The sequence below is a fragment of the Rhinopithecus roxellana genome, chromosome 8 (assembly GCF_007565055.1).
Source record: "Rhinopithecus roxellana isolate Shanxi Qingling chromosome 8, ASM756505v1, whole genome shotgun sequence".
Classification (NCBI taxonomy): Eukaryota; Metazoa; Chordata; class Mammalia; order Primates; family Cercopithecidae; genus Rhinopithecus; species Rhinopithecus roxellana.
Genome location: NC_044556.1, coordinates 4375225 through 4403197, shown reverse-complemented (window position 1 = coordinate 4403197; position 27973 = coordinate 4375225). Strand labels below are relative to the sequence as shown.

The 27973-nt window shown below is 46.1% G+C and overlaps 2 protein-coding genes across 3 annotated transcripts in view; one reads left to right on the top strand and one right to left on the bottom strand.

Moving 5' to 3' along the window:
• Nucleotides 1-34: 34 nt before the first annotated feature.
• Nucleotides 35-15200, bottom strand: ZNF625 (zinc finger protein 625). The gene is made up of 4 exons (XM_010361670.2): nt 14997-15200; nt 3111-3237; nt 2846-2906; nt 35-1372 (listed from the first exon to the last, which is right to left on the bottom strand). Exons 1-4 carry the CDS (start codon nt 14997-14999, stop codon nt 442-444), a joined length of 1122 nt encoding a protein of 373 aa, XP_010359972.1. The 5' UTR covers nt 15000-15200; the 3' UTR covers nt 35-441.
• A 9957-nt stretch (nt 15201-25157) lies between these two features.
• ZNF136 (zinc finger protein 136) overlaps nt 25158-27973 on the top strand; it is a 30730-nt gene continuing 27914 nt past the window's right edge. For both annotated transcript variants that reach the window (XM_010361669.2, XM_030936772.1), the window contains exon 1: nt 25158-25303. In XM_010361669.2, the coding sequence (XP_010359971.1) occupies nt 25301-25303 (3 nt within the window). In that variant the 5' untranslated portion in view covers nt 25158-25300. The remainder of the gene's footprint in view (nt 25304-27973) is intronic.

Below are 27973 nucleotides of genomic sequence, written 5' to 3'. Positions count from 1 at the left end.
AGGCGCGTGCCACCACGCCTGGCTAATTTTTGTATTTTTTAGTAGAGATGGGGTTTCACCATATTGGCCAGGCTGGTCTCAAACTCCTGACCTCGTGGTCTGCCCACCTCGGCCTCCCAAAGTGCTGGGATTATAGGCTTGAGCCACTGTGCCAGCCAAACCTTATATATTTTTTTATGACAGAACTGTCTTACGGTCTTACTGGAAGTGTGTCTCTCTTAAGAGTTATTTCCAACTCTGTGTCCTAGGTCTCTGAGTGAGGCCTCAGCTAAACTACCCCAAAAACTTTTTGCTCCTGGGCCACTGGCATTTATTTCTGAATGCTGTCAGATGACAGTGACTGCAGAAGCTTCAGAATAATTTTGCGATGGTTCCCATGATTTGAGGGAAACACATTTTTACCATGATTGGATTCAGTAGCTTCAAGGAATCTTATGTGAATTAAGCGATCTTCTCACCTTGGCCTTTCAAAGTGTTGGAACTGCAGGGTTTTTCCCCAGTGTGAGTCCTTTCATGGATTTTAAGGCTCGAGGCACATCCAAAGGCTTTCCCACATTGTTTACATGCATAGGGTTTCTCTCCAGTGTGAGTCCTACCATGTGTTCGAAGGTGTGAGGCAGATCTGAAGGCTTTCCCACATTGCTTACATTCATAGGGCTTCTCTCCAGTGTGAGTCCTTTCATGATATCGAACGGAATTGAAAGAAACAAAGGCTTTTCCACACTGTTTACATTCATATGGCTTCTCCCCAGTGTGAGTTATTTTATGTGCATGGAGGCATGTGGAACTGTGGAATGCCTTACCACATTCACTGCATTCATAAGGCTTCTCCCCAGTGTGAGTTCTTTCATGTATTCGAAGGCTACCAGAATGACTAAAGGCTTTCCCACACTGTTTACATTCATATGGTTTCTCTCCAGTGTGAGTTCGTTTATGGATAAGATACAAACTGAGACACATCAAGGCTTTCCCACAAAAGTTACATTTATAGGGTCCATCTCCACTGTGCATTATCCTGTGTCTTCGAATGCTTGAACGGGAAATAAAGCTTTTTCCACATTCCTCACAATCATAAGGTTTCCCTCCAGTGTGAGCCCATTCATGTGTTCGAAAGTAGGGGAGATCACTGAAGGCTTTCTTACAGTATGTACATTTATATGGCTTCTGTCCATATTCCTGATACTCATATGTCTTGTGTCCAGTGTCAGCTCTGTGGTGCCTACTAAGGGATGCATGACCCATGCTGACTTCTCCACGTGATTTTACTCGAGGAGGAGTTTTCTTCTTCAGTATGTCATCTGGAACCTGGGTCAAAATTTCTCCATGCTGATGATCTTTTTTACTTTCCAAGAGCCTCTCTCCCATAAGACCTCTGTGAACAATGAGAAGTATATCATAATGGGTTTATTTATCACTGATTTGATATTCATTAACAAGTCATTGTACTTGCATTTCGAACACTGTCCAGCAATGTGTAGGTTTTCTGCCCTGTCTGAACATGAACAGACCACATGCTCTACAAGATGGCCCAGCTATACCTGTTATCGAGAAAGATAATATTGATATAGGGCTTCTTAGTACTTTTTAAAACAATTTCGAGGTAGGATCTCACTCTGTTATCCAGGCTGGAGTGCGGTGGTGAGATCTCAGCTCACTGCAACCTCCATCTCCCTATCTGAAGCCATCCTGCCACTTCAGCCTCCTGATTAGCTGAGGCTACAAGCATACACCATCATGCCTGGCTAGTTTTTGAATATTTGCTAGAGATGGGGTTTTGTCACATTTCCCTGGCTGGTCTCAAACTCCTAGACTCAAGCAATCCGCCCACCTCGGCCTCTTAAAGTGTTAGGATTACAGGCATGCACCTAGGCACTGCCAACACTATTTTCAGATAAACTCTTTTACAAGTACTAACCGTCTTTGTCAATTTTACTGCTTCTGAGTCAGGGTCTTGCCCTTTAACCCAGGCTAGAGTGTAATGGTGCTATCATGGCCGAGTGTAGCCTCAAACTCTTCAGCTCAAGCATTCTCTGACCTGAACCTCCCAAAGGGCTGGCTTGAGCCATGATGTTCAGCCTGTGTCACACTTAAATATATGTTTCTAGAGAATTTTTTTTTTTTGAGACAGAGTCTCGCTCAGTCGCCCCGATGGAGTGCAGTGGCGCAATCTTGGCTCACTGCAAGCTCCGCCTCCAGGGTTCACGCCATTCTCCTGCCTCAGCCTCCAAGTAACTGGGACTACAGGCGCCCACCACCACCCCCGGCTAATTTTTTGTATTTTTAGTAGAAACAGAGTTTCATCATATTAGCCAGGATGGTCTCAATCTCCTGACCTCATGATCCCCCCGCCTCGGCCTCCCAAAGTGCTGGGATTACAGGCGTGAGTCACCACGCCTAGCCCTAGAGAAAATTTTATAAGAATAAATACAGTGGAACTTGGCTTATTTCTCTCTCTCTTTTTTTTTTTTTTTGAGATGGAATTTCACTCTGTCGCCCAGGCTGGAGTGCAGTGGCGCGATCTCGGCTCACTGCAAGCTCCGCCTCCCAGGTTCATGCCATTCTCCTGCCTCAGCCTCCCGAGTAGCTGGGACTACAGGCGCCCGCCACGACGCCCGGCTAATTTTTTTGTATTTTTAGTAGAGACAGGGTTTCAACGTGTTAGCCAGGATGGTCTTGATCTCCTGACCTCGTGATCCGCCCGTCTCAGCCTCCCAAAGTGCTGGGATTACAGGCGTGAGACACTGTGCCCGGCCTTGGCTTATTTCTTGTTTGCTTCTTTTTAACATTTTCTTCCATTCTATGATTGTCTAGAGAGACACTGCTTTCTCTTGTGAGCATGAATTACCTTAGGTTTCTCCTGGGATTTTTGCACTCATCTTCAATTTTCTGATCTTTCCATTTTTTCCCTAAAATACAGAACCAGAAAAATAGTCCTGAATTAGTAAAATTATGAAAAAAGTACTAGATTCTAAGTTCATGGTACACTGCAGCCTTGTCACGTTTATTCATATTCCTATTCCCTGTCCACACTCCATATCACTCCACACTACTGACAAGCTAGAAACACTTGTTCTCTAATTCACTGAGGAAAGTAATATTGTTATCCTTACCAACAGAAGCCAGGTTCCTGAAGGTCTCCTGCATCACATCTCTGTAGAGATTCTTCTGGGAAGGATCCAGCAAAGCCCACTCATCCTGGGTGAAGTTCACATCTACATCCTCAAAGGCCACTGAATCCTGAAACATCCCACATGTGTAAAGAAACATGGGTGAGACTGACAGCACTGGGTTCCTATACTCTATTCCTACAAAGTTCCCATGGTGCTATGGACTCCAAACATTTATTCCATGATTTAGTCATCAGACTTTTTACTCTATCAACGCTCACTCTCTTCCAGAAAGAAATTCTTTTTTTTAATTATTATTATTTTTTGGACAGTGTCTCACTCTGTCATCCAGGCTGGAGTGCAGCGGCATGATCTTGGCTCATTGCAACCTCCGCCTCACGGGTTCAAGTGATTCTCATGCTTCAGCCTCCCAAGTACCTGCGATTATAGGTGCCTGCCACCATGCCCAGCTAATTTTTGTATTTTTAGTAGAGACGGGGTTTCACCATGTTGGACAGACTGGTCTCGAACTCCTAACCACAAGTGATCCGCCAGCCTCGGCCTCCCAAAGTGCTGGGATTACAGGTATGAGCCACCATGCCTGGCAGAGTCCCTACCAATCTGACTAATAAGAGTCGTAACTAACTAAAACAAAAAATCAAGAGCAGAAACCTTTCTTGGAAACTGTGCTTGGGTAGAAAAGCCTGAATGATAATTAATGAATTGCTGAAGGTTGAATGGCAATAAGATTGAGAGGCAAAAACTCCAGGGTGTCCAGTCTCAACAAAAAGGCAAATATTTATCTTTTTTTTTTTTGGCAAATATTTATCAAATGTAAAAACTTTTGTGTGAAATAGTGTGAGAGTGGCCGGGCGCAGTGGCTCACGCCTGTAATCCCAGCACTTTGAGAGCCTGAGGCAGGCAGATCACGAGGTCAGGAGTTTGAGGCTACCCTGGCCAACATAGTGAAACCCTGTCTCTACTAAAAATACAAAACTTAGCTGGGCATGGTGGTGGACGCCTGTAATCCAGCTACTCAGGAGGCTGAGGCAGGAGAATCACTAGAACTTGGGAGGAGGAGGTTGCAGTGAGCTGAGATGGTGCCACTGCATTCCAGCCTGGGTGACAGAACTAGACTCTGTCTCAAAAACAAAATAAATAAATAAATAAATAAATAAATAAATAAATAAATAAATAAATAAATAGAAATGGTGTGAGAGAACACCATCAAGAGAGAAAATGAACCCCATGTGCTCTGTCCAAAGGATGGACAGCCCCTATGGAATAGTATGATGGTACCTGAAAAAATAATATAATTACCATATCTTTTTTTTTTTTTTTTTTTGAGATGGAGTCTCACTCTGTCACCCAGACTGGAGTGCAGTGGTGCAATCTCGGCTCACTGCAACCTCAGCCTCCCAGGTTCAACCAATTCTCTGCCTCAGCCTCCTGGGTGGCTGGGATTACAGGTGTCCACCACCACGCCTGGTTAATTTTTGTATTTTTTTTTAGTAGAGATGGGGTTTCACCATCTTGGCCAGGCTGGTTTTGAACTCCTGACCTCATGATCCACCCGTCTCGGCCTCCCAAAGTGTTGAGATTACAGGCGTGAGCCAATGCCCCCAGGCAAAATTAACATATCTTTCAGCAACACACTTTTGTGTCTACTTATTTTCAATTAAAAAAAAAAAAATTGAAATCCAGATCTTGAAGACACATATGAAAACCACTGTTAATAATAGCCAACTTTGGGAGGCCAAGGCGGGTGGATCACAAGGTCAGGAGATCGAGACCATCCTGGCCAACATAGTGAAACTCCGTCTCTTCTAAAAATACAAAAATTAGCTGGTGTGGTGGCGGTGGCATATGCCTGTAATCCCAGCTACTCGAGAGGCTGAGGCAGAACTGCTTGAACAAGTGAGTCAGAGGTTGCAGTGAGCTGAGATCGCACCACTGCACTCCAGGCTAGCGACAGAGCAAGACTTGGTCTCAAAAAAAAAAAAAAAAAAAAAAAAAAAAACAAGAGCTGCATCAATCCACTTGTCCATTCATTGATGGCTGAATGCATAACAAAACTGTGGGGTGTGTATATATATATATACAATGGAATATTATTTAATCTTTGAAAATAACAACCTGTCCCTTGTTACAACAAGCATGAAAATTCAGGATGCTATGCTAACAGCCAAGGTAGTCACAAAAAGAAAAGTACAGTATGATTCACTTAGATAAGTTATGTAGAGTTGTCTAACTAAATCAACTGTACAGTTAAAATTGCATAAGCTGGTAAAATTTAAGTTTTTTACTTTATAATAATTTAAATTAATAAAATACTATGCCAAGTATAAACCTAATTGATTAAAGGTGGGCAAAGTATTTCGAAGACATTTCTCAAAGATACATACAAGTGACAAGTAAGCACATGAAAAAGGGTTCAACATCAGGAATCATTCGGCATTAGTATTTTCTTTCTTTTTTTTTTTCTCAGATGGAGTTTCGCTCTTGTTGCCCGGACTGGAGTGCAATGGCGCGCTCTCGGCTCACTGTAACCTCCGCCTCCCGGCTTCAAGCGATTCTCCTGCCTAAGCCTCCCAAGTAGCTGGGATTACAGGCACGTGCCACCACACCTGGCTAATTTTGTATTTTTAGTAGAAATGGGGTTTCTCCATGTTGGTTAGGCTGGTCTTGAACTCCCGACCTCAGGTGATCCGCCTGCCTTGGCCTCCCAAAGTGCTGGGATTACAGGCGTGAGCCACCGCACCCTGCCTGGCCTAAGTATTTTACACAACAAAGTTTCAGGTGGTTATTGAGTGCTTTCCTCTCACGAAAAGTATTCATAAACAAAAGAGAAAAGTTTCCAATGCAATCATTGATGGATCTGTGGAAAAATGAAAAACAAAATACTACAGCTCTTTCAAATGTATCACGGTGGACACACTGATGAAGATGTTGATTAGAGAGGGGAAGTGGGTGCTTTGGAATGCGGGAAAGGAATCAGAAATTTAAGGATTTGTTGTCATCCCCGTGAAAAGGTAGCTGTGGGGGTCTCAAGGACTCTCTCTCTGACAAGGCTTTGACCTTGTCCTACAAAGCCCAGTTATAGCAAAGATCCTTCTAAGGGAGTTCAGAGAATCCCCACCCCGGCCCCTCCAAACTTGATACCCAGTGAAGTTCTGTTACCCCTATTCATGAAAACTCATCCACTTTCTCTTCTGTAACCCTTGATACCTCACCAAGTTCCATCCTCTCCCTCATTTTACCCTTGAGCTCTAGGTTCAATACTGTTGTTGCTGCATGCAAGGTTGAGGTCAATCTCTCTCCCATATCACAGTTCTCATGACCCACATCACAACTGTCCTGAATAAAGCCTTCTTTGACATTTTTAACATGATTTCAGTACAGTCTCTTTTTACAAGAGACAGGGACTTAGACCTGAAACCCTGCTTCACAAGTCTGGAATGCATAGGGGATAATATGCTGTCTCCCTGTAGGAAGGAAGGAGGGTGTCCTGAGAGTATCTCCCACTCACAAATCCAAAACTCCTTGTCACTCCATAAACTGGGTGAGATGGGAGACTGTGGATACACCATTACCCAGACAGTGTTCCACGGTGGAGCTCACCTCCTACAGTGATGGGACGCAATGCCTGGGAGTCCTGTCTGCCAATTCAGCCCTAACCTTGTGTCATAAAGGAGACTGGGGTTCCAACTGATATGGATATATGTGAGGACCAGGTGTAGACTTCTCAGGTTTTTCTTCCATTTGGTGAATACTCTTTGCAATTTCTTTCTTCTTCTTCTTCTTCTTCTTTTTTTTTTTTTTAAGAAAAGCCTATAGCAAGCAGTATTCTCATGCATTCTACAAACCATGCAGTAACCAGGCTTGAATCTGCTCAGCTGCTAAGATCAGCTGCCTTCTGAGTGGCAAGACCCTATACTCTTGTATTTCTTTCTTTCTTTTTTTTTTTTTTTTTTAATTTTCTGAGACAGAGTCTCACTCCATCATCCAGGCTGGAGTGCAGTAGTGCAATCACAGCTCACTGCAGACTCAACCTCCGGGGTCAAGCAATCCTCCCACCACAGCCTTCTGAGTACCTGGGCTCACTAGAGCATGCCACCACACCTGGGTAATTTTTTTTACTTTTTGTAGAGACACGGTCTCACTATGTTTCCCAGGTTGGTCTTAAACTCCTGGGCTCAAGAGATCCCCTTACCTCAGCCTTCTAAGTTCTGGGATTCCAAATGTGAGCCACTAACCTTGACCATACTCCTGTATTTCTTCATTGTGTCTTTCAAAACAGAAAAGCTTAAATTTTAATGTAGTCAAAATTACATACTTTTTCTTTGTTCCTAGTGTTTCTCTTGTCATATGATAGAATCTTCTTCCTAAACCTAAGATCATGAATATTTTTGGGTGGCACATTCTGTAGCAACAAGAGGGTGAGGTTCTCCTTTGTTCCCAGAGGAGGATGAGACTGGTGTATTCTGCAGGTTAATAAGGAAATGAAACTCACTATGCTATGGAGGATAAAAGTATATAAGTTTACACTATAACACTATAATGCTATATAGTCTAATACCATTTATATGTGGCACTTATATATCATATACATGTTACATGTAATATTTACTAATTACCTATCATAACTAAACTATATACTATATACAAATGCAGCATATGTACACGTATATGTGTATATATACACACACGCACTGTACCCTGTACTAGATAATGTGAGATTCTATTAAAATACTGTACATGAATATCTCCTTTAAATTTCAACAGAAAACACCTCACCAACATATTGGAAAAGAGAATCCTGTAACACATATCATACCCCGTGATGAAGTGGCATTCAATTCAGGAAAGCAATGCTGCTCTCACCTCTGAAAATCCATTCATGCAATACACCATAATAGGATAGGATCAACAGCAAACAACACAAGAACATCCTAATAGATGCAGAAAAAGCATATGACAAACCTCAACATTTCTTCATGATAAAAACACTCGGCCAGGTGCAGTGGCTCACACCTGTAATCCCAGCACTTTGGAACGCCAAGGCGGGAGGATCACAAGGTCAAGAGTTCGAGACCAGCCTAGCCAGCATGGTGAAATCCCGTCTCTACTAAAAATACAAAAAATTAGCCGGGCGTGGTGGCATCGCCTGTAATCCCAGCCACCCAGGAGGCTGAGGTGGCAGAATCACTTGAACCCAGGAGGCGGAGGTTGCAGCAGGCCGAGATCGCACCATTGTAAACCCCAGCCTGGGTGACAGAGCGAGACTCAGTCTTAAACAAACAAACAAACAAACACTCAATAAACTAATAATACAAAGTAACTTCCTTAACCTACTGTAAGGTATATATAAAAAATGCAGCCGGGCGCGGTGGCTCAAGCCTGTAATCCCAGCACTTTGGGAGGCTGAGACGGGAGGATCACGAGGTCAGGAGATCGAGACCATCCTGGCTAACACGGTGAAACCCCGTCTCTACTAAAAAATACAAAAAAAAACTAGCCGGGCAAGATGGCGGGCGCCTGTAGTCCCAGCTACTCCGGAGGCTGAGGCAGGAGAATAGCGTGAACCCGGGAGGCGGAGCTTGCAGTGAGCTGAGATCCGGCCACTGCACTCCAGCCTGGGTGACAGAGCGAGACTCCGTCTCAAAAAAAAAAAAAAAAAAAAAAAAAAATGCAAAACTACCCTCATTCGTGATGGTGAAGGACTAACTGCTTTCTCTCAAAGATAAGACACAGACAAGGATGTCTGCTCTCATGCCTTCTACTCAGCTTGGGAAAGGAGATGCTACTAGGCCAACCAGGTCAGAAAATAAAAGACTAGGCCAGACGCAGTGGCTCATGCCTGTAATCCCAGCACTTTGGGAGGCGAGGCGGGTGGATCACGAGGTCAGGAGTTCAAGACCAGTCTGGCCAAGATGGTGAAACCCCGTCTCTACTAAAAATACAAAAATTAGCCGGGCGCGGTGGCAGGTGCTTGTAATCCCAGCTATTCGGAAGGCTGAGGCAGAAGAATCGCTTGAATCTGGGGGGTGGAAGTTACAGTGAGCCTAGATTGCACCACTGTACTCCAGCCTGGGCGACATAGTAAGACTCCATCTCAAAAAAAAAAAAAAAAAGTCTTCCAGATTTATAGTAAATACACATGCACGGCCGGGTGCAGTAGTTTATGCTTGTAATCCCAGCACTTTGGGAAGCCAAGGCAGGTGGATCACCTGAGGTCAGGAGTTCAAGACCAGCCTGGCCAACATGATAAAACCCTGTCTCTACTAAAAATACAAAAATTAGCCGGGCATGGTGGCTCAGGTCTATAATTCCAGCTACTTGGGAGACTGAGGCAGGAGAATCGCTTGAACCCGGGAGGCAGAGGTTGCAGTGAGCTGAGATTGTGCCAGTGCACTCCAGCCTGGGCGACAAAGCGCGTCTCCGTGTCAAAAAAAAAAAAAAAAAAAAATACATGCAGTGATTCTGGCAGGCATATAGACTTTGTCACTGCCCATACCGGTGTACAAACTGAGGCAGAAATACAAAAAGGCAAAAGACTTATCTTAGTTTTATATTTCTTTTTTTTTTTTTTTGACGGAGTCTTGCTCTGTCGCCCAGGCTGGGGTGCAGTGGCCGGATCTCAGCTCACTGCAAGCTCCGCCTCTCGGGTTCACGCCATTCTCCTGCCTCAGCCTCCCAAGTAGCTGGGACTACAGGCGCTCGCCACCTCGCCCGGCTAGTTTTTTGTATTTTTTAGTAGAGATGGGGTTTCACCGTGTGAGCCGGGATGGTCTCGATCTCCTGACCTCGTGATTCGCCCGTCTCGGCCTCCCAAAGTGCTGGGATTACAGGCTTGAGCCACCACGCCCGGCCAGTTTTATATTTCTATAAAGAAATACCTGTGGCTGGATAATATGTAAAGAAAAATTTATTTGGCTCATGGCTCTACAGGCTGTCCAAGAAGCATGGCATTAGTGTTTGCCTGCCTTTAGGTGAGGGCCTCAGGAAGCTTTTACTGATGGAATGCAAGAGGAGTTAGGGTATCACATGTAAAAGAGGGAACAAAGGGTGGAGCAGATGCCATGGTATTGTTTTTGTTTTTGTTTTTGAGATGGAGTCTGGCTCTGTCGCCCAGGCCGGAGTGCAGTGGCGTGATCTCAGCTCACTGCAACCTCCACCTCCCGGGTTCAAGCGATTCTCCTGCCTAAGCCTCCCGAATAGCTGGGATTATAGGTGCTTGCCACCGTGCCAGGCTAATTTTTGTATTTTTAGAAGAGAAAGAGTTTCGCCATGTTGGCCAGGCTGGTCTCCAACTGCTGACCTCAGGTGATCCGCCCGCTTTGGCCTCCCAAATTGCTGGGATTACAGGCGTGAGCCATCATGCCCAGTCACCATTTTTTAAACAGTTGGCTCTCCTGTAAACCAGCAGAGTAAGAACTCCCTCGTTATTGTGTGATGGGCACCAAGCCATTCATGAGGGTTCCACTCTCATTGCCCAAATACCTCCCACTAGGCCTCACCTCCAGCACTGGGATCAGATTTCAATATGAGGTTTGGACGGGTCAAATATCCAAAACATATCAAGACCCAAAATGGTCAACACAATACTTATAAACAACATCTGACAAAAAGACTTCATATAAACCTACAGTCATCAGGACAGTGTGGTATTTCGAAAGACCACATAAATACATCACAGAACACAATGGAGAACTTATAAATAAACTCAACAAAATAAACAAATCTTTAATAAACGAGCCAAGGCAACTCAATAGATATGCTACAGTCTTTTCAACAAATGATACTGAAACACCTGGACTATGATATGCAATGAAATGAATGAGATACAGAATGTACGACTATCATAAAACTGACCCAAAATGCATCATTTACTCAAATGGAAAATGCAAAATCCACAACTTCTAGAACATAATACATGTGAAAATCAAAACAACCTTGGATTAGGCCGAGTGTGGTGGCTCACGCCTATAATCCCAGCACTTTGGGAGGCCGAGGCGGAAGGATCACAAGGTCAGGAGTTCAAGACCAGCCTGGCCAAGATGGTGAAACCCTGTCTCTACTAAAAATACAAAAATTAGCCGGGTGCAGCGGCAGGCGCCTGTAATCCCAGCTACTTGGGAGGCTGAGGCAGGAGAATTGCCGAGGCTGCAGTGAGTTGAGATCATGCCACTGTACTCTAGCTTGGGCAATAGAGTAAGCCTCTGTCTCAAAACAAAAAAATAACAAAACAAAAAACAAACAAACAAACAAAAAGAAACAACCTTGGATTTGGTAATAAGTGTTCACATACAACACAAAAGCATGATCTGTGAATGAGAAAATTAATACATTGGTCTTCATTCAAATTAAATCTTTCTGTTTTGGGTCAGGTGCAGTGGCTCACAGCTGTAATCCACCACTTTGGGAGACTGAGGCAGGCAGATCACTTGAGCTCAGGAGTTGGACACCAGCCTGGGCAACATGGCAAAATACCTTCTCGACGAAAAAAAAAAAAAAAAATTACCCATGCACAATGGTGCACCCCTGTAGTCCCAGCTACTTGTGGGGCGGAGGCAGGAGGATCGCTGGAGCCTGGGAGGTTGAGGTGGCAATGAGCCAAGACTGTACCACTGCACTCCAGCCTGGGTGACAAAGTGAGATCCTGTCTCAAAAAATAGCAATAATAAATAAAAATAACAATAAAAAAGCTTTGTTTGGAAAACACACTTAACATAATGAAAATACAGGCTGCAGACTGGAGCAAAATATTTGCAAGACACCTATCTGATGAAGGACTGCTACCCCAAAGATAGAAAGAACTTGCAAAACTCGATAAGAAAACAACCAACCAGTCAAAAAATAGCATGCCATTAGAGAAGAGCAAATGAAAACAATGAGGCACCACTGAATTGTTGTTGGGTGGAGTGGCTAAAATCCAAACCCTGACATCACCAAATGCTGGTGAAAATGTAAAACCTATCTTGAGGTTTAAAGCAATGTGATTCTGGGTTGAATCATCTGCCTGGCAGTAGTAGCATAGCCAGCTGGAACCTTCCTGTCCCTAAGTATAGATTGGCCTTTTTTATTACCTATATTCTTTTGTAAAATATTGAAAATGCCGGAACAGAGCCAGGAAGGGCCTCTTTTCTCTTGATCTTCATTATAGATTAACTCTCCTCATATCTTTTTCACACAAAGACTTCATGGCCATCACAATGTCTTAAGCTGGAATGTCAGATTCGATAATGGCTCACTGCAGCATCAAACTCCTACGGTCCAGTGATCCTCCTGCCTCAGCCTCCCTTGTAGCGGGAACTACAGGTGGGTGCAACCATGCCTGTCTAATTTTTCTATTTTTCTTTTCTAGAGATGGGTCTTGTTGTATTACCAAGGCTAGTCTCCAACTCCTGGTCTCAAGCAATCATCCTGCCTTAGTCTCACAAAGCTGGGATTACAGGTGTGGGACATGACACTAGGTCAAGAGTTTAACTTTTATTTTATTTATTTATTTATTTATTTTATTCAATTTATTTATTTATTTTTTTGAGACAGAGTTTCACTCTGTCGCCCAGGTTGGGGTGGAGTGGCGCTATCTCGGCTCACTACAAGCTCCGCCTCCTAGGTTCACGCCATTCTCCTGCCTCAGCCTCCCGAGTAGCTGGGACTACAGGCGCCCACCACCACGCCTGGCTAATTTTTTGTATTTTTAGTAGAGACGGGGTTTCACCGTGTTAGCCAGGATGGTGTGAATCTCCTGACCTCGTGATCTGCCCGCCTCGGCCTCCCAAAGTGCTGGGATTACAGGTGTGAGCCACCGCCCCCGGCAAGAGTTTAACTTTTAGCTCTAGGGTTCTAAGCCCATTTCCCTAGAGTATGTATTTTCTTGAATGGCAATTCTCAGATTTTTGCTTGAATAATCTCCTTATAATAGGAATCTGATCATTTCAATTATTTAAGGGAGAAAAATCCAAATAAGGCGACTACATCACTGTAACCAACAAAGTATTTTTTTGATTTTTATTCTAATGCACCATATAAAAGCCTATCCTTCAACCTGTAAACTAAGAATAAAAACCTAAGCTCCCCATCCCACCCCAATCAAGTCAACTGACTGGCTCTTTACCAAGGGGAGGCCCCCCCAAAAACCTGAAAGTTCCCAGTTATGTCAGTAAGGGAGATCAGACACTACACACTCCCTTCTGGAGTTTAGATGCAGCAACTGACCTACATTCATGTTAAAATAGACATAAGACCTGCAGAGAGGCCGGGCACAGTGGCTCAGTCCTGTAATCCTAGCACTTCGGGAGGCGGAGGCAGGCAGATTATTTGAGGTCAGGAGTTTGAGACCAGCTTGGCCAAAATGGTGAAACCTTGTCTCTACTAAAAACACAGAAATTAGTCGGGCATGGTGGGGTGCACCTGTAATCGCAGCTACTTGGGAGGTGAGGCAGGAGAATTGCTTGAACCCAGGAGGTGGAGGTTGCAGTGAGCCCAGACTGCGCCACTGCACTCCAGGCTGAGCGACAGAGTGAAGCTCTGTTTAAAAAAAAAAAAAAAAAAAAAAAACCTGCAAAGAGACCCTTCCTGCCGATAAATACTAAACTGCAAGACCTAAAGCCATAAAGCCATGCAAGGCAAGGGTTAAGTCATGCCTTAGAATTCATAAAATCTAATGAAACAGATCTGTTTTTTGGCAGGGATGGAATCACATGGCAGATAACAGACTCCCTTCGCTTAAACATTCCTTCCTACCCCTTTCAAATTTTAGACACAACTTCACACTCAACCAACTGCCATCTACAGAATCCATCAACCACTTGTGCCTTCTAAGCCCCGCTTCTACGTGTCCAGCCCTTTCCGCCTTCCATGCCTTGATTCATGTTTTTCCCTGCAATTCCTGTCTCGCTGAAATGAATAAAACCAAACTGCCATCGAACATCCTGGGGACCACTTACTGGAAGCTACATGGGGTTGTTTCCCTTGGTGGTGCTCTCTCATATTCGGCGTAGAATATAGTTCAAGTTATTTTGCAGAGTTTTGCTCTTTCCGTTATCAAATCACAAGCCATGACTGGGTGTTTCTAATTCAGGAAACATTTCTCATTCATTTTTTCCAAACTCCTATTCTCAGAAACAAAACTCTTTAATTTTTAAGAGGCCTCAGTTTAGTTTGTTGCTGTTGTTGTTGTCGTTGTTTTTGTTTTGTTTTGTTTGAGACAGGGTCTCGCTCTGTTGCCCAGGCTGGAGTGCCGTGGCGCGATCTCGGCTCAATGCAGCCTCAACCTCCTCCCTCAAGCGATCCTCTCACCTCAGCCCCCCAGTAACTGGGACTACAGGTGGGAGGCACCACGCCCCGCTCATTTTTTTAAAATTTATTTTTGATAGAAACTAGGGTTTCGGTATGTTGCCCAGGCAGGTCTCGAATTTCTGGGCTGAAGGAATCCCCCCAGGGCCTCAACCTCCCAGGCCTGAGCCACTGCGCCTGGCCTTCAATTTAGTTTTTCAGGAAAAAAGGCGGGACTAGGGACCCCACAGCCCACCGCTTCTCCCACACGAACCCCACACCCGAGGAAGGATTGCCCCCATGCCCCTCCTGTGGTCTCCGCACAATCTGGGGAGACACTGGGCTACGGGCGCGGAGCTGCCCAGAGAGGGCTCCGGGGTCGGGGTCGCAGTCGCAGCGCAGGGGAGGGACAGGACGCCCGGGGTCCCGGCTGCCGGCCCAACCCCACCCTGCGACCGAAAGGACCGAGGGCCGAGCTGCGCCAGGGGGACTCTGCTCTGCAGACCCGAAGTCGCCGCGGGGAGGCCCGGATCCCGCCAGAGCCGGTTCGGGCCGGTTCCACCCAGCCCCTCCCTCGTCTCGGGACCCCCGGCCCCGTACACTCACCATTTCCCAGCTTCCAGGTGTCCTGGCCTCCTCTCCACGGATGTCTCTTAACAGTCCAGTCACAGCGCAGGCGACGGAGCAACAGAAGCTATGGCGGAGACACCTGGTCCCTCTCGGGGCCGGAAAACCAAGATTCCGACAGCCCTTTGGTGCAAAACGCCTGGGAGTCTGGAGAGCGGGAATGCGGCCTCCCCTTCCCCGGATGGACAGTTGGCAGGACCCCGCCCCAGCGCCCCTGATTGGATGAGGCTCCAGTCCCCGTCCCATCGGTCCTGAGTGACAGCGGAAGCCCTGGGTAACAGGGCCCTGCAGAACCAATCTGACCTCTTCCAACCACAGGTTATCTAAGCGAGCTTCCATCCTACGTCTTGCCCTTTGGGTATTTGCATTTCAGCCAAATTTGCTCCGAATTGCTAGAGGGGGCACCGTTGTCTTCCTCACGCAATGGGCTGTCCCTGCTCCTTTGTCCTGCACGGGAAATTCCAGACTCAGAGTCCAGTGGAGGTGAAGGAAAATAAAATATTTTACGCCAAAATATATTTATTTGACAAATTGTGAAATGACTATGGCTCGGCTGCAAACAAAAGTGGCCTGGCAAAGCTGCCTTTGGAGGGGAGAAATTTGCATCTGCAGAGAATCTCCATTGATGAAACCATACTCTCTCCCTCTTTATTTCTTTCCCTTTATCCAATCTAGAAGAGATTGTGACCCGAACACAGGCAGGGTGCGGTGTTTCACGCCTGTAATCCTAGCACTTTGGGAGGCCATGACTGGAGGATCACTTAAAGCAAAGAGTTCAAGACCAACCTGGTCAACACAGGAAGATCCCCGTTTTTATTATTTAAAAATCTTTGCGGCTGGGCGCGGTGGCTCACGCCTGTAATCCCAACATTTTGGGAGGCCGAGATGGGAGGATCATGAGGTCAAGAGATCGAGACCATCCTGGCCAACATGGTGAAACCCCGTCTCTACTAAGAATACAAAAATTAGCTGGGCATAGTGGCGCGCACCCGTAGTCCCAGCTACTGGAGAGGGTGAGGTAGGATAATTGCAAGAACCCAGGAGACCCAGGTTGCAGTGAGCCGAGATTGTGCCACTGCACTCCAGCCTAGTGACAGAGAGAGACTCTGTCTCAAAAAAAAGAAAAAAAGAAAAAAAAAGATCTTTACTTCTATCAATTGTATGTCCCTATATAAAAGTCTTCCAAGGGGAGCCAGGTGCAGTGGCTCATACCTGTAATCCCAGCGCTTTGGGCCAGCGAGGTGGGAGGATCACTTAAGGCCAGGTGTTCCAGACCAGCCTAGGCAATATAGAGAGATTGTCTCTACACAAAATTTAAGTTAGCCAGAGATAGTGGCCTGCATCTGTAGTCCTAGCTATTCTGGAGACTGAGGCGGTAGGATGGCTTGAGCCCAGAAGGTCAAGGCTGCAGTAAGCCCAGCTGGCACTACTGAGCTCTAGCCTCCAAGACAGATGAGACAGAGAAGACCCTGTCTCAAAAAAAAAAAAAAGAAAAAACAGAAACAAAACTCTTCCGGTTAACTGCTTTGAGACATTTTCCAGAAAAACTCAGTGAAGCTCTCTGGTGGTGAGCCAGCCGTCATTAACATCCACACACCCTCTGTGGGTGTGGATTTCTCAGAGTTGTGCTAAGAATTCCAGTATTTACAGCAGATTATTGTCTGCTGTAAATAATTATAATTAAATTAATATTGTCCATTTTAATATCTCTCTGGTCCTGATAATTGAAAGAACTCACTTTCCTCAGACAAAAATTCTCTAATTATGCATACAGTCACTAGAATGAGACTGTAATTTGTAAACACAAAGAAAATCGGCCGGGTGCAGTGGCTCTGTAATCCCAGCACTTTGGGAGACCAAGACGGGCGGATAACAATGTCAGGAGATAGAGACCATCCTGGCTAATATGGTGAAAACCCGTCTCTACTAAAAAAATACAAAAAAAAAAAAAATTAGTCGGGCATGGTGGCGGGCACCTGTAGTCCCAGCTACTTGGGAGGCCGATACAGGAGAATGGCCTGAACTCGGGAGGCGGCGCTTGCAGTGAGCTGAGATCGTGCCACTGAACTCCAGCCTGGGCGACAGAGCGAGACTCTGTCTCAAAAAACAAAACAAAACAAAAAAATCTGTGAAGGTCAGAATTAGAGCAAGACCCATTTGGGATGTCTCCTGGAGAAAGGGTTTATGAATTTAACAGTAACTTTAGCTTAAACTGACTCAAGTAGAGAGCTTCCTGTTGGTGAAAATAAAGGTCTTAAAGGAGAGAATCATTTCTAAACTGAGGAGGGGACAAAAGGGCATTTCAAACTCCCAGATAAATCCTTAATTTTCTCTGCCTCATCATCTGGGACTGATCCGCCCTGGGGGGCTCCATTTCAGCAGTCACAGTTTGGCTTCCAAACTTGGAAATATCATTTACCTTCTGACAGTGGGTTTTCCTTGTGAACTGTGCATGAAGCAGTCTGCTTATCTGAACTACTTCAAATGTTTGCTTTACTTTTCTTTTGATCCCTTTATGAAATATTGCTGCCGGCCGGGCACAGCGGCTCGCGCCTGTAATCCCAGCACTTTGGGAGGCCAAGGCGGGCAGATCACGAGGTCAGGAGTTCGAGACCAGACTGACCAACATGGTGAAACCCCGTCTCTACTAAAAATACAAAAACTAGCCAGGCATGGTGGCACACACCTGTAATCCCAGCTACTCAGGAGGCCGAGGCAGGAGAATCGCTTGAACCTGGGAGATGGAGGTTGCAGTGAACTGAAATCAAACTCCAGCTGAGTGACAGAGGGAGACTCGGTCTCAAAAATAAATAAATAAATAAATAAATAAAACTGCCATATAATTCCAGGTTTTCCATGCACTTAGCTTCATTCTGTTGTTGGTGTGTTGTTTTCATGAGTGAAAATGAGTTGATTGAGAGATAAAGTATGAAAAATCCTTGGCCATCCCTCATCCGAATTTGTAATCTCTGACATCAGGCCTCTCTCCTCTTCCAGTGTTGGCCTGACCAGACCTTGAGGCAGACGACCTCCCCACCCCAACTCCCCTCCCCCCACACCAAAAGCAACGGCAGCAAAAGCAAAAATTGACAAATGGGATCTAATTAAACTAAAGAGCTTTTGCACAGCAAAAGAAACTACCATCAGAGTGAACAGGCAACCTACAGAATGGGAGAAAATTTTTGCAACCTACTCATCTGACAAAGGGCTAATATCCAGAATCTACAAAGAACTCAAACAAGTATACGAGAAAAAACAAACAACCCCATCAAAAAGTGGGGAAAGGATATGAACAGACATTTCTCAAAAGAAGATATTCATACAGCCAACAGACACATGAAAAAATGCTCATCATCACTCACCATCAGAGAGATGCAAATCAAAACCACAATGAGATACCATCTCACACCAGTTAGAATGGCAATCATTAAGAAGTCAGGAAACAACAGGTGTTGGAGAGGATGTGGAGAAATAGGAACACTTTTACACTGTTGGTGGGATTGTAAACTAGTTCAACCATTATGGAAAACAGTATGGCAATTCCTCAAGGATCTAGAACTAGATGTACCATATGACCCAGCCATCCCACTACTGGGTATATACCCAAAGGATTATAAATTATTCTACTACAAAGACACATGCACACGTATGTTTATTGCGGCACTATTCACAATAGCAAAGACTTGGAATCAACCCAAATGTCCATCTGTGACAGACTGGATTAAGAAAATGTGGCACATATACACCATGGAATACTATGCAGCCATAAAAAAGGATGAGTTTGCGTCCTTTGTAGGGACATGGATGCAGCTGGAAACCATCATGCTTAGCAAACTATCACAAGAACAGAAAACCAAACACCGCATGTTCTCACTCATAGGTGGGAACTGAACAATGAGATCACTTGGACTCGGGAAGGGGAACGTCACGCACTGGGGCCTATCATGGGGAGGGGGGAGGGGGGTGGAGGGAGGGATTACATTGGGGAGTTATACATGATATAAATGATGAATTGATAAAAATAAAAAAAATAAAAAAAAAATAAAAATTATTGAAAAATTAAAAAAAAAAAAAAAAAAAGAAAATGTGGCACATATACACCATGGAATACTATGCAGCCATAAAAAAGGATGAGTTTGCGTCCTTTGTAGGGACATGGATGCAGCTGGAAACCATCATTCTTAGCAAACTATCACAAGAACAGAAAACCAAACACCGCATGTTCTCACTCATAGGTGGGAACTGAACAATGAGATCACTTGGACTCGGGAAGGGGAACATCACGCACTGGGGCCTATCATGGGGAGGGGGGAGGGGGGAGGAGGGAGGGATTGCATTGGGGAGTTATACATGATATAAATGATGAATTGATGGGTGCTGACGAGTTGATGGGTGCAGCACACCAACATGGCATAAGTATACATATGTAACAAACCTGCACGTTATGCACATGTACCCTAGAACTTAAAGTATAATAAAAAAAAAAAAAAAAGAAAACAGAGATCCTACGATGTTCTCACACTGAGAACAGACTCTGTAAGTGTGATAAGAAACATTTACAGTCTATTCTCTCTGAAGCCTGCTACCTGGAGGTTTCATCTGCGTAATAAAACCTTAGTCTCTACAATTTATTATCTTAACCCAGACACTCCCTTTTATTGATTCCAGGTCTTTAGATAGACTCTCTCAACTAATTGCCAATCAGAAAAATCTTTGAATCCAATCACCTGAAAGTACTTTTCCTACCCCACTGAGGCTACAGCTTGGTTTTATACATTTTAGGGAGACATAAGACATCAATAGATTAATTGTGTTTACATTTAGGATCAGAGCAGCAAAACTGGAAACAAAATGCTGCAAAAGATTAATTATTATTTTGATGTCTTATTAAATAAATAAATTAATTAAAAGATCAATTACTCTATTGATGTCTTATTTCTCCCTAACATGTATAAAACCAAGCTGTAGCCTGACACCTTGGGCGCATGTTCTCAGGGTCTTCTGGAGCTGTGTTACAGGCCATTGGTCATGCATATTTTGCTCTAAATACATTTTTTTCAAAAAAAAAAAAGAAAAAAAAAAGAAAAATCCTTGGCCATCCCTCATCCGAATTTGTAATCTCTGACATCAGGCCTCTCTCCTCTTCCAGTGTTGGCCTGACCAGACCTTGAGGCAGACGACCTCCCCACCCCAACTCCCCTCCCCCCACACCCACCTCCCCTCCCCCCACACCCACCTCCCCTGAAAGAAGAGCACACTGAGTACAAGAAGACACCAGTGTCAGCTCTGGAAAGACTGAAGCATATTCTCCTGAAATGCCAGTATCCCCAGGGTGGGGGCCAGGTTGCAGTGCAGAAAGGAAATCCAGCTGTGGCTAGAGCCTATCTTTTTCTTTTTCTTTTTTTTTTTTTTGAGACAGGGTATTACTGTCACCCAGGCTGGAGTGCAGTGCCGTGACCATAGCTCACTGCAGCCTCTACCACCAAGGTTCAAGCAATCCTCTTTCCTCAGCCTCCTAAGTAGCTGGGGCTATAGTTGCAGGGCCACCAGGATGGGTTAATTTTTTTATTTTTATTTATTATTATTCTTTTTTTATTTTTTGAGGTGGAGCCTTGCTCTGTCACCCAGGCTGGAGTGCAGTGGCACGATCTCGGCTCACTGCAAGCTCCACCTCCCAGGTTCACACCATTCTCCTGCCTCAGCCTTCCGAGTAGCTGGAACTACAGGTGCCAGCCTCCACGCCTGGCTAATTTTTGTATTTTTAGTAGAGACAGGGTTTCACCGTGTTAGGATGGTCTCGATCTGCTGACCTCGTGATCCACCAGCCTTGGCCTCCCAAAGTGCTGGGATTACAGGCGTGAGCCACAGAGCCCAGCCATTTTTCTTTTAGAGATGAGGTCTCACTACGTTGCTCAAGCTGGTCTTGAACTCCTGGCCTCAAGCAGTCCTCCTTTCCAGCTCTCCCTAAGTCCTGGGATTATATAGGTGTGAGCCACATGTCGGTCCTAGAACCTTTCATTCAAGCTCCACTCAGCCCGGTGTTAAATTCTTCTCCTCTTACTCCGCCCCCCCAGAAGGCGGGGCCCGTGGCAGTATCCAATCAGGAGCGGCGTGGAGTGGCCGTGCAAATTGTCCAATCAGGCGCGGCTCCGGGAGGACAGCGTGAAGCTCCACAGAACTGCGAGGCGTTCCTTTCCCCCTCACACGGTGGGTGTCAGGTGTATGCTGCTCTGAGGGGCACCAGAGGTGGCTTTGCTGCAGCTTCTTTCCAGCTGTGACTTGCAATGAACACGAAAGTCGTAAGGAGAACCACAGACACCTCAGAAGCCGGGAATGGTGAGTGTTGTGGGGGACGTCCTGAGACCGTGGAGCAAGGTGCTGGATGGAACCTACAGGAACCTGCTGTGACGGGACCCTGGGCCTGTCCGGGACGACTCTGGGACTTGTGGATTGGTGTCCCCCTGGCGCAGCCACCGTGCCCGATTTAAGAGAGAATTTTCAGTGACTAAACTGCACATGCACATCTCCTGACACAGAGCACCTGGTGACAACCATCAACTGTGACGGTCACGGAGCTGCTGAAGTAGAAGGGAGTTCATAATTCATTAGCGTTTGGTTGGTTGGTTGTTTTTTTTTTTTTTTTTTTTTTTTTTTTTTTTTTTTTTTTTTTTTTTTGAGAAGGAGTCTCGCTCTGTCACCCAGGCTGGAGTGCAGTGGCCAGATCTCAGCTCACTGCAAACTCCGCCTCCCGGGTTTACGCCATTCTCCTGCCTCAGCCTCCCGAGTAGCTGGGACTACAGGCGCCCGCCACCTCGCCCGGCTAGTTTTTTGTATTTTTTTAGTAGAGACGGGGTTTCACCGTGTTAGCCAGGATGGTCTCGATCTCCTGACCTCGTGATCCACCCGCCTCGGCCTCCCAAAGTGCTGGGATTACAGGCTTGAGCCACCGTGCCCGGCCGGTTGTTTTTTTTTGAGACGGAGTCTCGTTGTGTCGCCCAGGCTGGAATGCAGTGGCAAGATCTTGCTTGGCTCACTGCAACCTCCGCCTCCCGGGTTCAAGCAATTCTCCTGCCTCAGCCTCCCAAGTAGCTGGGACTACAGGCGCACGCCTCCACGCCCAGCTAATTTTGTATTTTAGTAGAGACGGGGTTTCACCGTGTTGCCCAGGCTGTTCTTGAATTCCTGAACTCAGGCAATCCACCCGCCTCGGCCTCCCAAAGTGCTAGGATTACAGACGTGAGCTACCGCGCCCGGCTGTTTTGCTTTGTTTTTGAGACGGAGTTTCGCTCTTGTTGCCCAGGCTGGAGTGCAATGGCGTGATGTCGGCTCACTGGAATCTTCACCTTCCGGGTTCAAGCGATTCTCCTGCCTCAGTCTCTCGAGTAGCTGGGATTACAGGCATGCGCCACCACGGCCGGCTAATTTTGTATTTTTAGTAGAGACGAGGTTTCTCCATGTTGGTCAGGCTGGTCTCAAACTCCTAACCTCAGGTAATCCGCCCGCCTCGGCCTCCCAAAGTTGCTGGGATTACAGGCGTGAGCCACCCCGCCCGGCCTTCATTAGTGGTTTTACATAACGGTTTATTAATGTTGAAATAATAGTTTGCTGTCTTCATTTTCTCAAAGGAATAATTATTTGCCAGTTTTAAAATCCACTTAAAGTGTCTTGAAATTTTTCTCTTCTACTTTATGGTAAACACAGGAGGAAAGCAGGGACTCTGCTGGATTTTCATTCAAACACTGGGATTGAGGGTGTTTGCCTCATGGAACTGAACATTGTGGGCGAAAAGCAGGTGGAAAACTTTCAAGGGGCAGCATAGCCTGAGGCCAGTGATCCACACTAAGACCAATCTGGAGCCTGCAAAGGGAGGGAAAGGGAGCTCCCCTGAGTGCTTCCTGGGCAGCCTGCCTTCCCCTGTAGGTAGCCTCCAGTTGCTCAGAACAGCTCCAGGAGTGTGGATTCTGAGAAGCTGCAGAGTCCTGGAAAGCAGGAACTTCACAGGCAAATGCACGTGCAGGTTTCTCTCCTTTCTGAGGTTGTACCTCTATTTTCCCACGGAAGTTTTCTGGAAAACATTTTGATTTTTCTTTTTTTTTTCTTTTTCTTTTCTTTACTTTCTTTTTTTTTTTTTTTTTTTTTTTTTTTTGAAACGGAGTCTTGCTCTGTCGCCCAGGCTGGAGTACAGTGGCGTGATCTCGGCTCACTGAAATCTCTGTCTCCCACGTTCAAGCGATTCTTGTGCCTCAGCCTCCCCAGCAACTGGAATTATAGGCACCCACAACCTCCCCAGCAGCTGGGATTATAGGCGCCCGGCTAATTTTTGTATTTTTAGTAGAGTCGGGGTTTCGCCATGTTGGCCAGACTGGTTTCGAACTCCTGACCTCAAGTGATCTGCCCGCCTCGGGCTCCCAAAGGGTTGGGGATTACAGGCGTGAGCCACTGTGCCCGGCCTTGATTTTTCTATGTATAGAGTTGCTGCAGTCAGGCTGTAATTTGTATATATGAAGAAAATATGTAAAGGTCATATTTGGAGACTCATTTAGGTAGCGTTCCAGAGAAATGGTTTATGAGCTAGAGAGGTCGGAATTGCAAAGGGCTTAAATTGACCACAGGCGAGAGTTTTCTGCTGGTGTAAATTACTAAGGTATTGAAGGAGAGAGTGTTCTCACATTGTGATGCTGTGACAGGAAGGCATGCTGAGCTCCCAGAGTTAAATCCTTAGGTTTCCTGCTTCATCACCAGGGTCTAATGTACGCTGTGGCTTCACTTCAGCAGTCACCGACTCTCAAGCTTGGGAATATGTTTTACCTTCTGACTTCGCCTTTTCCTTTTCTTTTTTTTTTCTTTTTTTTTGAGACGGAGTCTCGCTCTGTCGCCCAGGCTGGAGTGCAGTGGCCAGATCTCAGCTCACTGCAAGCTCCGCCTCTCGGGTTCACGCCATTCTCCTGCCCCAGCTTCCCAAGTAGCTGGGACTACAGGCGCCCGCCACCACGCCCAGCTAATTTTTTGTATTTTTTAGTAGAGACGGGGTTTCATCATGTTAACCAGGATGGTCTCGATCTCCTGACCTCGTGATCCGCCCGTCTCTGCCTCCCAAAGTGCTGGGACTACAGGCTTGAGCCACCGCGCCTGGCCGTCTTTTCCTTTTTAAACGTGCCCTGCTTATCTGAGCTAGTTCAAATTTTTGCTTTACTTCCCTTTTGATTTCTTTACAGAATATTACGGAAATAGAACTTGTTTTTCCATACATTTAATAATTTTATTCACTTGTTGGCAGTTTTTTATTTTCTTGGGTGAAAATGAGTAGATTGATTTGCGAGGCGAAAGTGGGAGGTTCACTTGAGTTCAAGGAGTTCAAGTCCAGGAGTTCAAGACCAGCCTGGACAACAAACGAAATTCTGTCTTTACAAAAAATTTAAGAATTTGCTGGGATTGGTGGCATGTACCTGTAGTTGCAACTACTCAGGGGACCGAAACGGAAGATTCACTTGAACCCAGGAGATGGAGGCTGCAGTGAGTTATGATCATGCCATTGCACTCTAACCTGGGTGGCAGAGCTAGACCCTGTCTCATATAGATAAATAAATACATTAATTAATTAAGTGATAAATAAATAAATAAAGTAAAAAATAGAAGAGAGAGAAAGAGGTATGGTACGAGAAAGCCTTGGGCATACTTCCCATATCCTCAACCCAAATTTCCGATCCCTGGGAATATCACGCCCTTTGTTCTGTTCCAGTCCTGCCTGGAACTCCCTGCGCACACACCTGTGACTCCTCATGCAAGAGGTAGATGAAGAAATGACCCATTGAGTACAGGAAGTATCTTCTTTGGTAAACCTGGATTAAGTTCTGCTAAAATGCAAGTATCTCCCATCTCCCCATCCCCCGCAGACCAAGTACAGTGAAGGGGACGAGAGGAAGAAGTGCACCCTGCCTTTGAGGGCTGAGGCCAAGAACCCTCATTCCCGCTCCACTCATCTGTGTATCACATCTCCTGTCATTCACATCTGTCAAGATGCAGGGGGCAGAGCCCGAAGCGGTACCCAATCAGGGGCGCCGGGGCGGAGCTTTGCGATCAGTCCAATCAGGCGCGCCGCCGGGGACGCAGCTGCAGACGTTCAACCTTCTCGCGGGATTTTCATTTCTCGCGTCTGCCGTACTTGGTTTCGCTTCACTAGTCCCAGAGGCCCCGAGTGCCTCGGCTGGAGTCTGTGTGGCGCTGTTCCCTGTACCGGCCTTGGGATCTGGAGGGAGGAAGCCGGGACACCCGGGAGTTAGGAAATGGTGAGTGTGTCCAGCCCTGCGTCCCGAGACAGGGAGGAGGGGCTGGTTGGACAACCGGAACTGGCTGTGGCGGGGCCCGGGCCTTCCCGTGGGCGACTCTGGGTCTGCGTACAGAGTCCCTCTGGCGCAGCTCAGCCCTCGGTACCCTCGGCCGCAGCTCAGCCCTCGGTACCCTCGGCCGCGGGTGGGGCTGGGCCGGCAGCTGGGACCCCGGGCGTCCTTATCCCGCCCTGTGCCGCGATTGCGGCCCCGGAGCCCCAAGTCTCTCCAGATTGTGCGGGGGCCACGCGAGGGTCATGGGGTGGGGGAAATCCTGACTTGTGCGTGGAAGGAGCTGTGGTGTATGAGGTTCCCAGTTCCTTTTCTCTCCACGGAGGACACCCGTTTTTTCCTGAGTTTTCTAAGTGTATGGGATTCAGAGCCCCAAATCCTCACTCCGTCCCCCAGCCTGCTGTTTTCAGGGCTTCAGTAAATCCCCAAATTTCCGGTTCTCTTCTCGCTTTTCCAAACGCCACCCTCTCCCCTCCCATTCACGACAACATTAGCAACCGTTTCTCCTATATTCTACATTTCAAACATTTTTTCATTGTTTATTTTTCAACAAAGCAATGGATTACTCTTTCATCAAGATTTGTTTTCTGTTCATAGCCTTGACACTCCGCTGTAAAAAAAAAAAAAAAAAAAAAAACAAAAACAAAAACACCTTTGTGCCTCTCTTTTTATCTTCTCTAGGTCCGGACACCTCATCAGAATGACTTTGAATTGAGGTTCCCCTTTGGAATCTTTACAGGGTGATATGCCTTCAGCGCCCCCTCCTATTTATTTTTTCCTGGTTCTGGGTTTCAAAACTGTCTGGAGCTGACTCAAGCTGCCCACAGCTGCCAAGTCTCTTGGAGGGTTTAGTGAATATTGGGTCTTGGGTGACTCCTCCCAGAGGACAGTTGAAATAGAAGGCTGGGGCCGGGCGTGGTGGCTCACGCCTGTATTCCCAGCACTTTGGGAGGCCGAGGCGGGCGGATCAAGAGGTCCTGGCGAACACTGTGAAACCCCATCTCTACTAAAAACACAAGGCGCAGCTACTCAGGAGGCTGAGGCAGGAGAATGACATGAACCCGGAGGGCGGAGCTTGCAGTGAGCGGAGATCTGGCCACTTCACTCCAGCCTAGGCAACAGAGCGAGACTCTGTCTCAAAAAAAGAAAAAAAAAAAAAAAGAAATAGAAGGCTGGGAGAATGCCCCGGGACTAGGATAAATCTAGCATACCCTGCTTCTAAATAGCCCACTCCTGGGGCATTCAGCTTTTCCTTCCTCAACCCCTGTTTCCATCCTTTGGAGACACATTGGTGGTCTGCCAATCAGATGCTGGTATTGAGGATTGAGAAAAGAAAAGATTTTTTGTGTTTTGAAAGAGTCTTGCTCTGTCGCCTAGACTGGAGTGCAGTGACGTGAGCTCGGCTCACTGCAACCTCCATCTCCTGGGTTCAAGCGATTCTCCTGCCTCAGCCTCCTCTGTAGCTGGGACCACAGTTTTGCGCCACCACTCCCAGATAATTTTTTTTTTTTTTTTTTTTGAGACGCAGTCTCACTCTGTTGCCCAGGCTGGAGTGCAGTGGTGCGATCTCGGCTCACTGCAACTTCCGCCTCCCAGATTCAAGCGATTCTTCTGCCTCAGCCTCCCCAGTACCTGGGACTACAGGCACACGCCACCACACCCGGCCAATTTTTTGTATTTTTAGTAGAGACGGAGTTTCACCGTGTTAGCCAGGATGGTCTCAATCTCCTGACCTCGTGATCCGCCTGCCTTGGCCTCCCAAAGGGCCGTGATTACAGGCCTGACCGCACCCGACCTCAAAAAAATAATTTTTGTCTGATAAATGCGGGTCTTTTTAAATGAATGGGCCCGTAGAGACATTCAAATGATACAGCAATCACCTTCTAACTCTCTGAAGCTATGAATTCATCTTTTGAAACTGCTATTGCCACAAGTAGGTATAATTAACTTACTAATGCAGCACGGGACACTGGAACCCACACCCTGTAGCTTAACAGTTCATAGCCACGTGCTTATCAATGTTACTTCTGTAAATCAGTGAGAATTCCTGACAAACAACTTTGTATCAGCCCACTTCCTGTCCCCCTTTTTCAGGCACTTTGGGTCATGTTTTGTGCTTCAGCCTCTACTTTTTAGGTCGGCAAGGGAAAAGATGGAAATGATTCCTGTCCTTTGGATTCTCTCAGCCTTGTGAAGGGAGAAAAACTATCTCAGCGAGGTGGTGGAAGAACCTGAAAAACAAAATGCACTTGGGGTACACAGTGGGGCATAATGCAGTGTCTCTTAGGCAGGTGGTCACTGAGCATTTCAGTGAGCACGATGAGGGTAGAGGGATGTCCCAGCTGATAAATAGGATGACCTCTGCTGACACTGGAGTCAGATGAATGTCTGTATTCCAGGTCAGCATTGCTTCTCCCTGGGATTGTTGCCTTAACAACAAGTTCAGCTTGAGTATTTCATTTAGTTAAAAGTGCATTTTATCAGTAGAGCTTCATAGAGAAGATAATGTATTTCCCAAGAGGTGGTAATTTCTTTGAGGGGGAAAGAAATTAGTCTTATATTCCACATTTTAAAAATTCTTATTTTCAAGGGCTTGTATCTGCATTTCTCCATATTTTG

What these genes read in the sequence shown, in the direction of transcription:
- ZNF625 (XM_010361670.2), bottom strand. An exon ending in CAGGAACCTGGCTTCTGTTG is followed by an intron (nt 2,907 to 3,110) that starts GTAAGGATAACA and finishes TCTGTATTTTAG; the next exon opens with GGAAAAAATGGAAAGATCAG. An exon ending in AATCCCAGGAGAAACCTAAG is followed by an intron (nt 1,373 to 2,845) that starts GTAATTCATGCT and finishes CATTGTTCACAG; the next exon opens with AGGTCTTATGGGAGAGAGGC.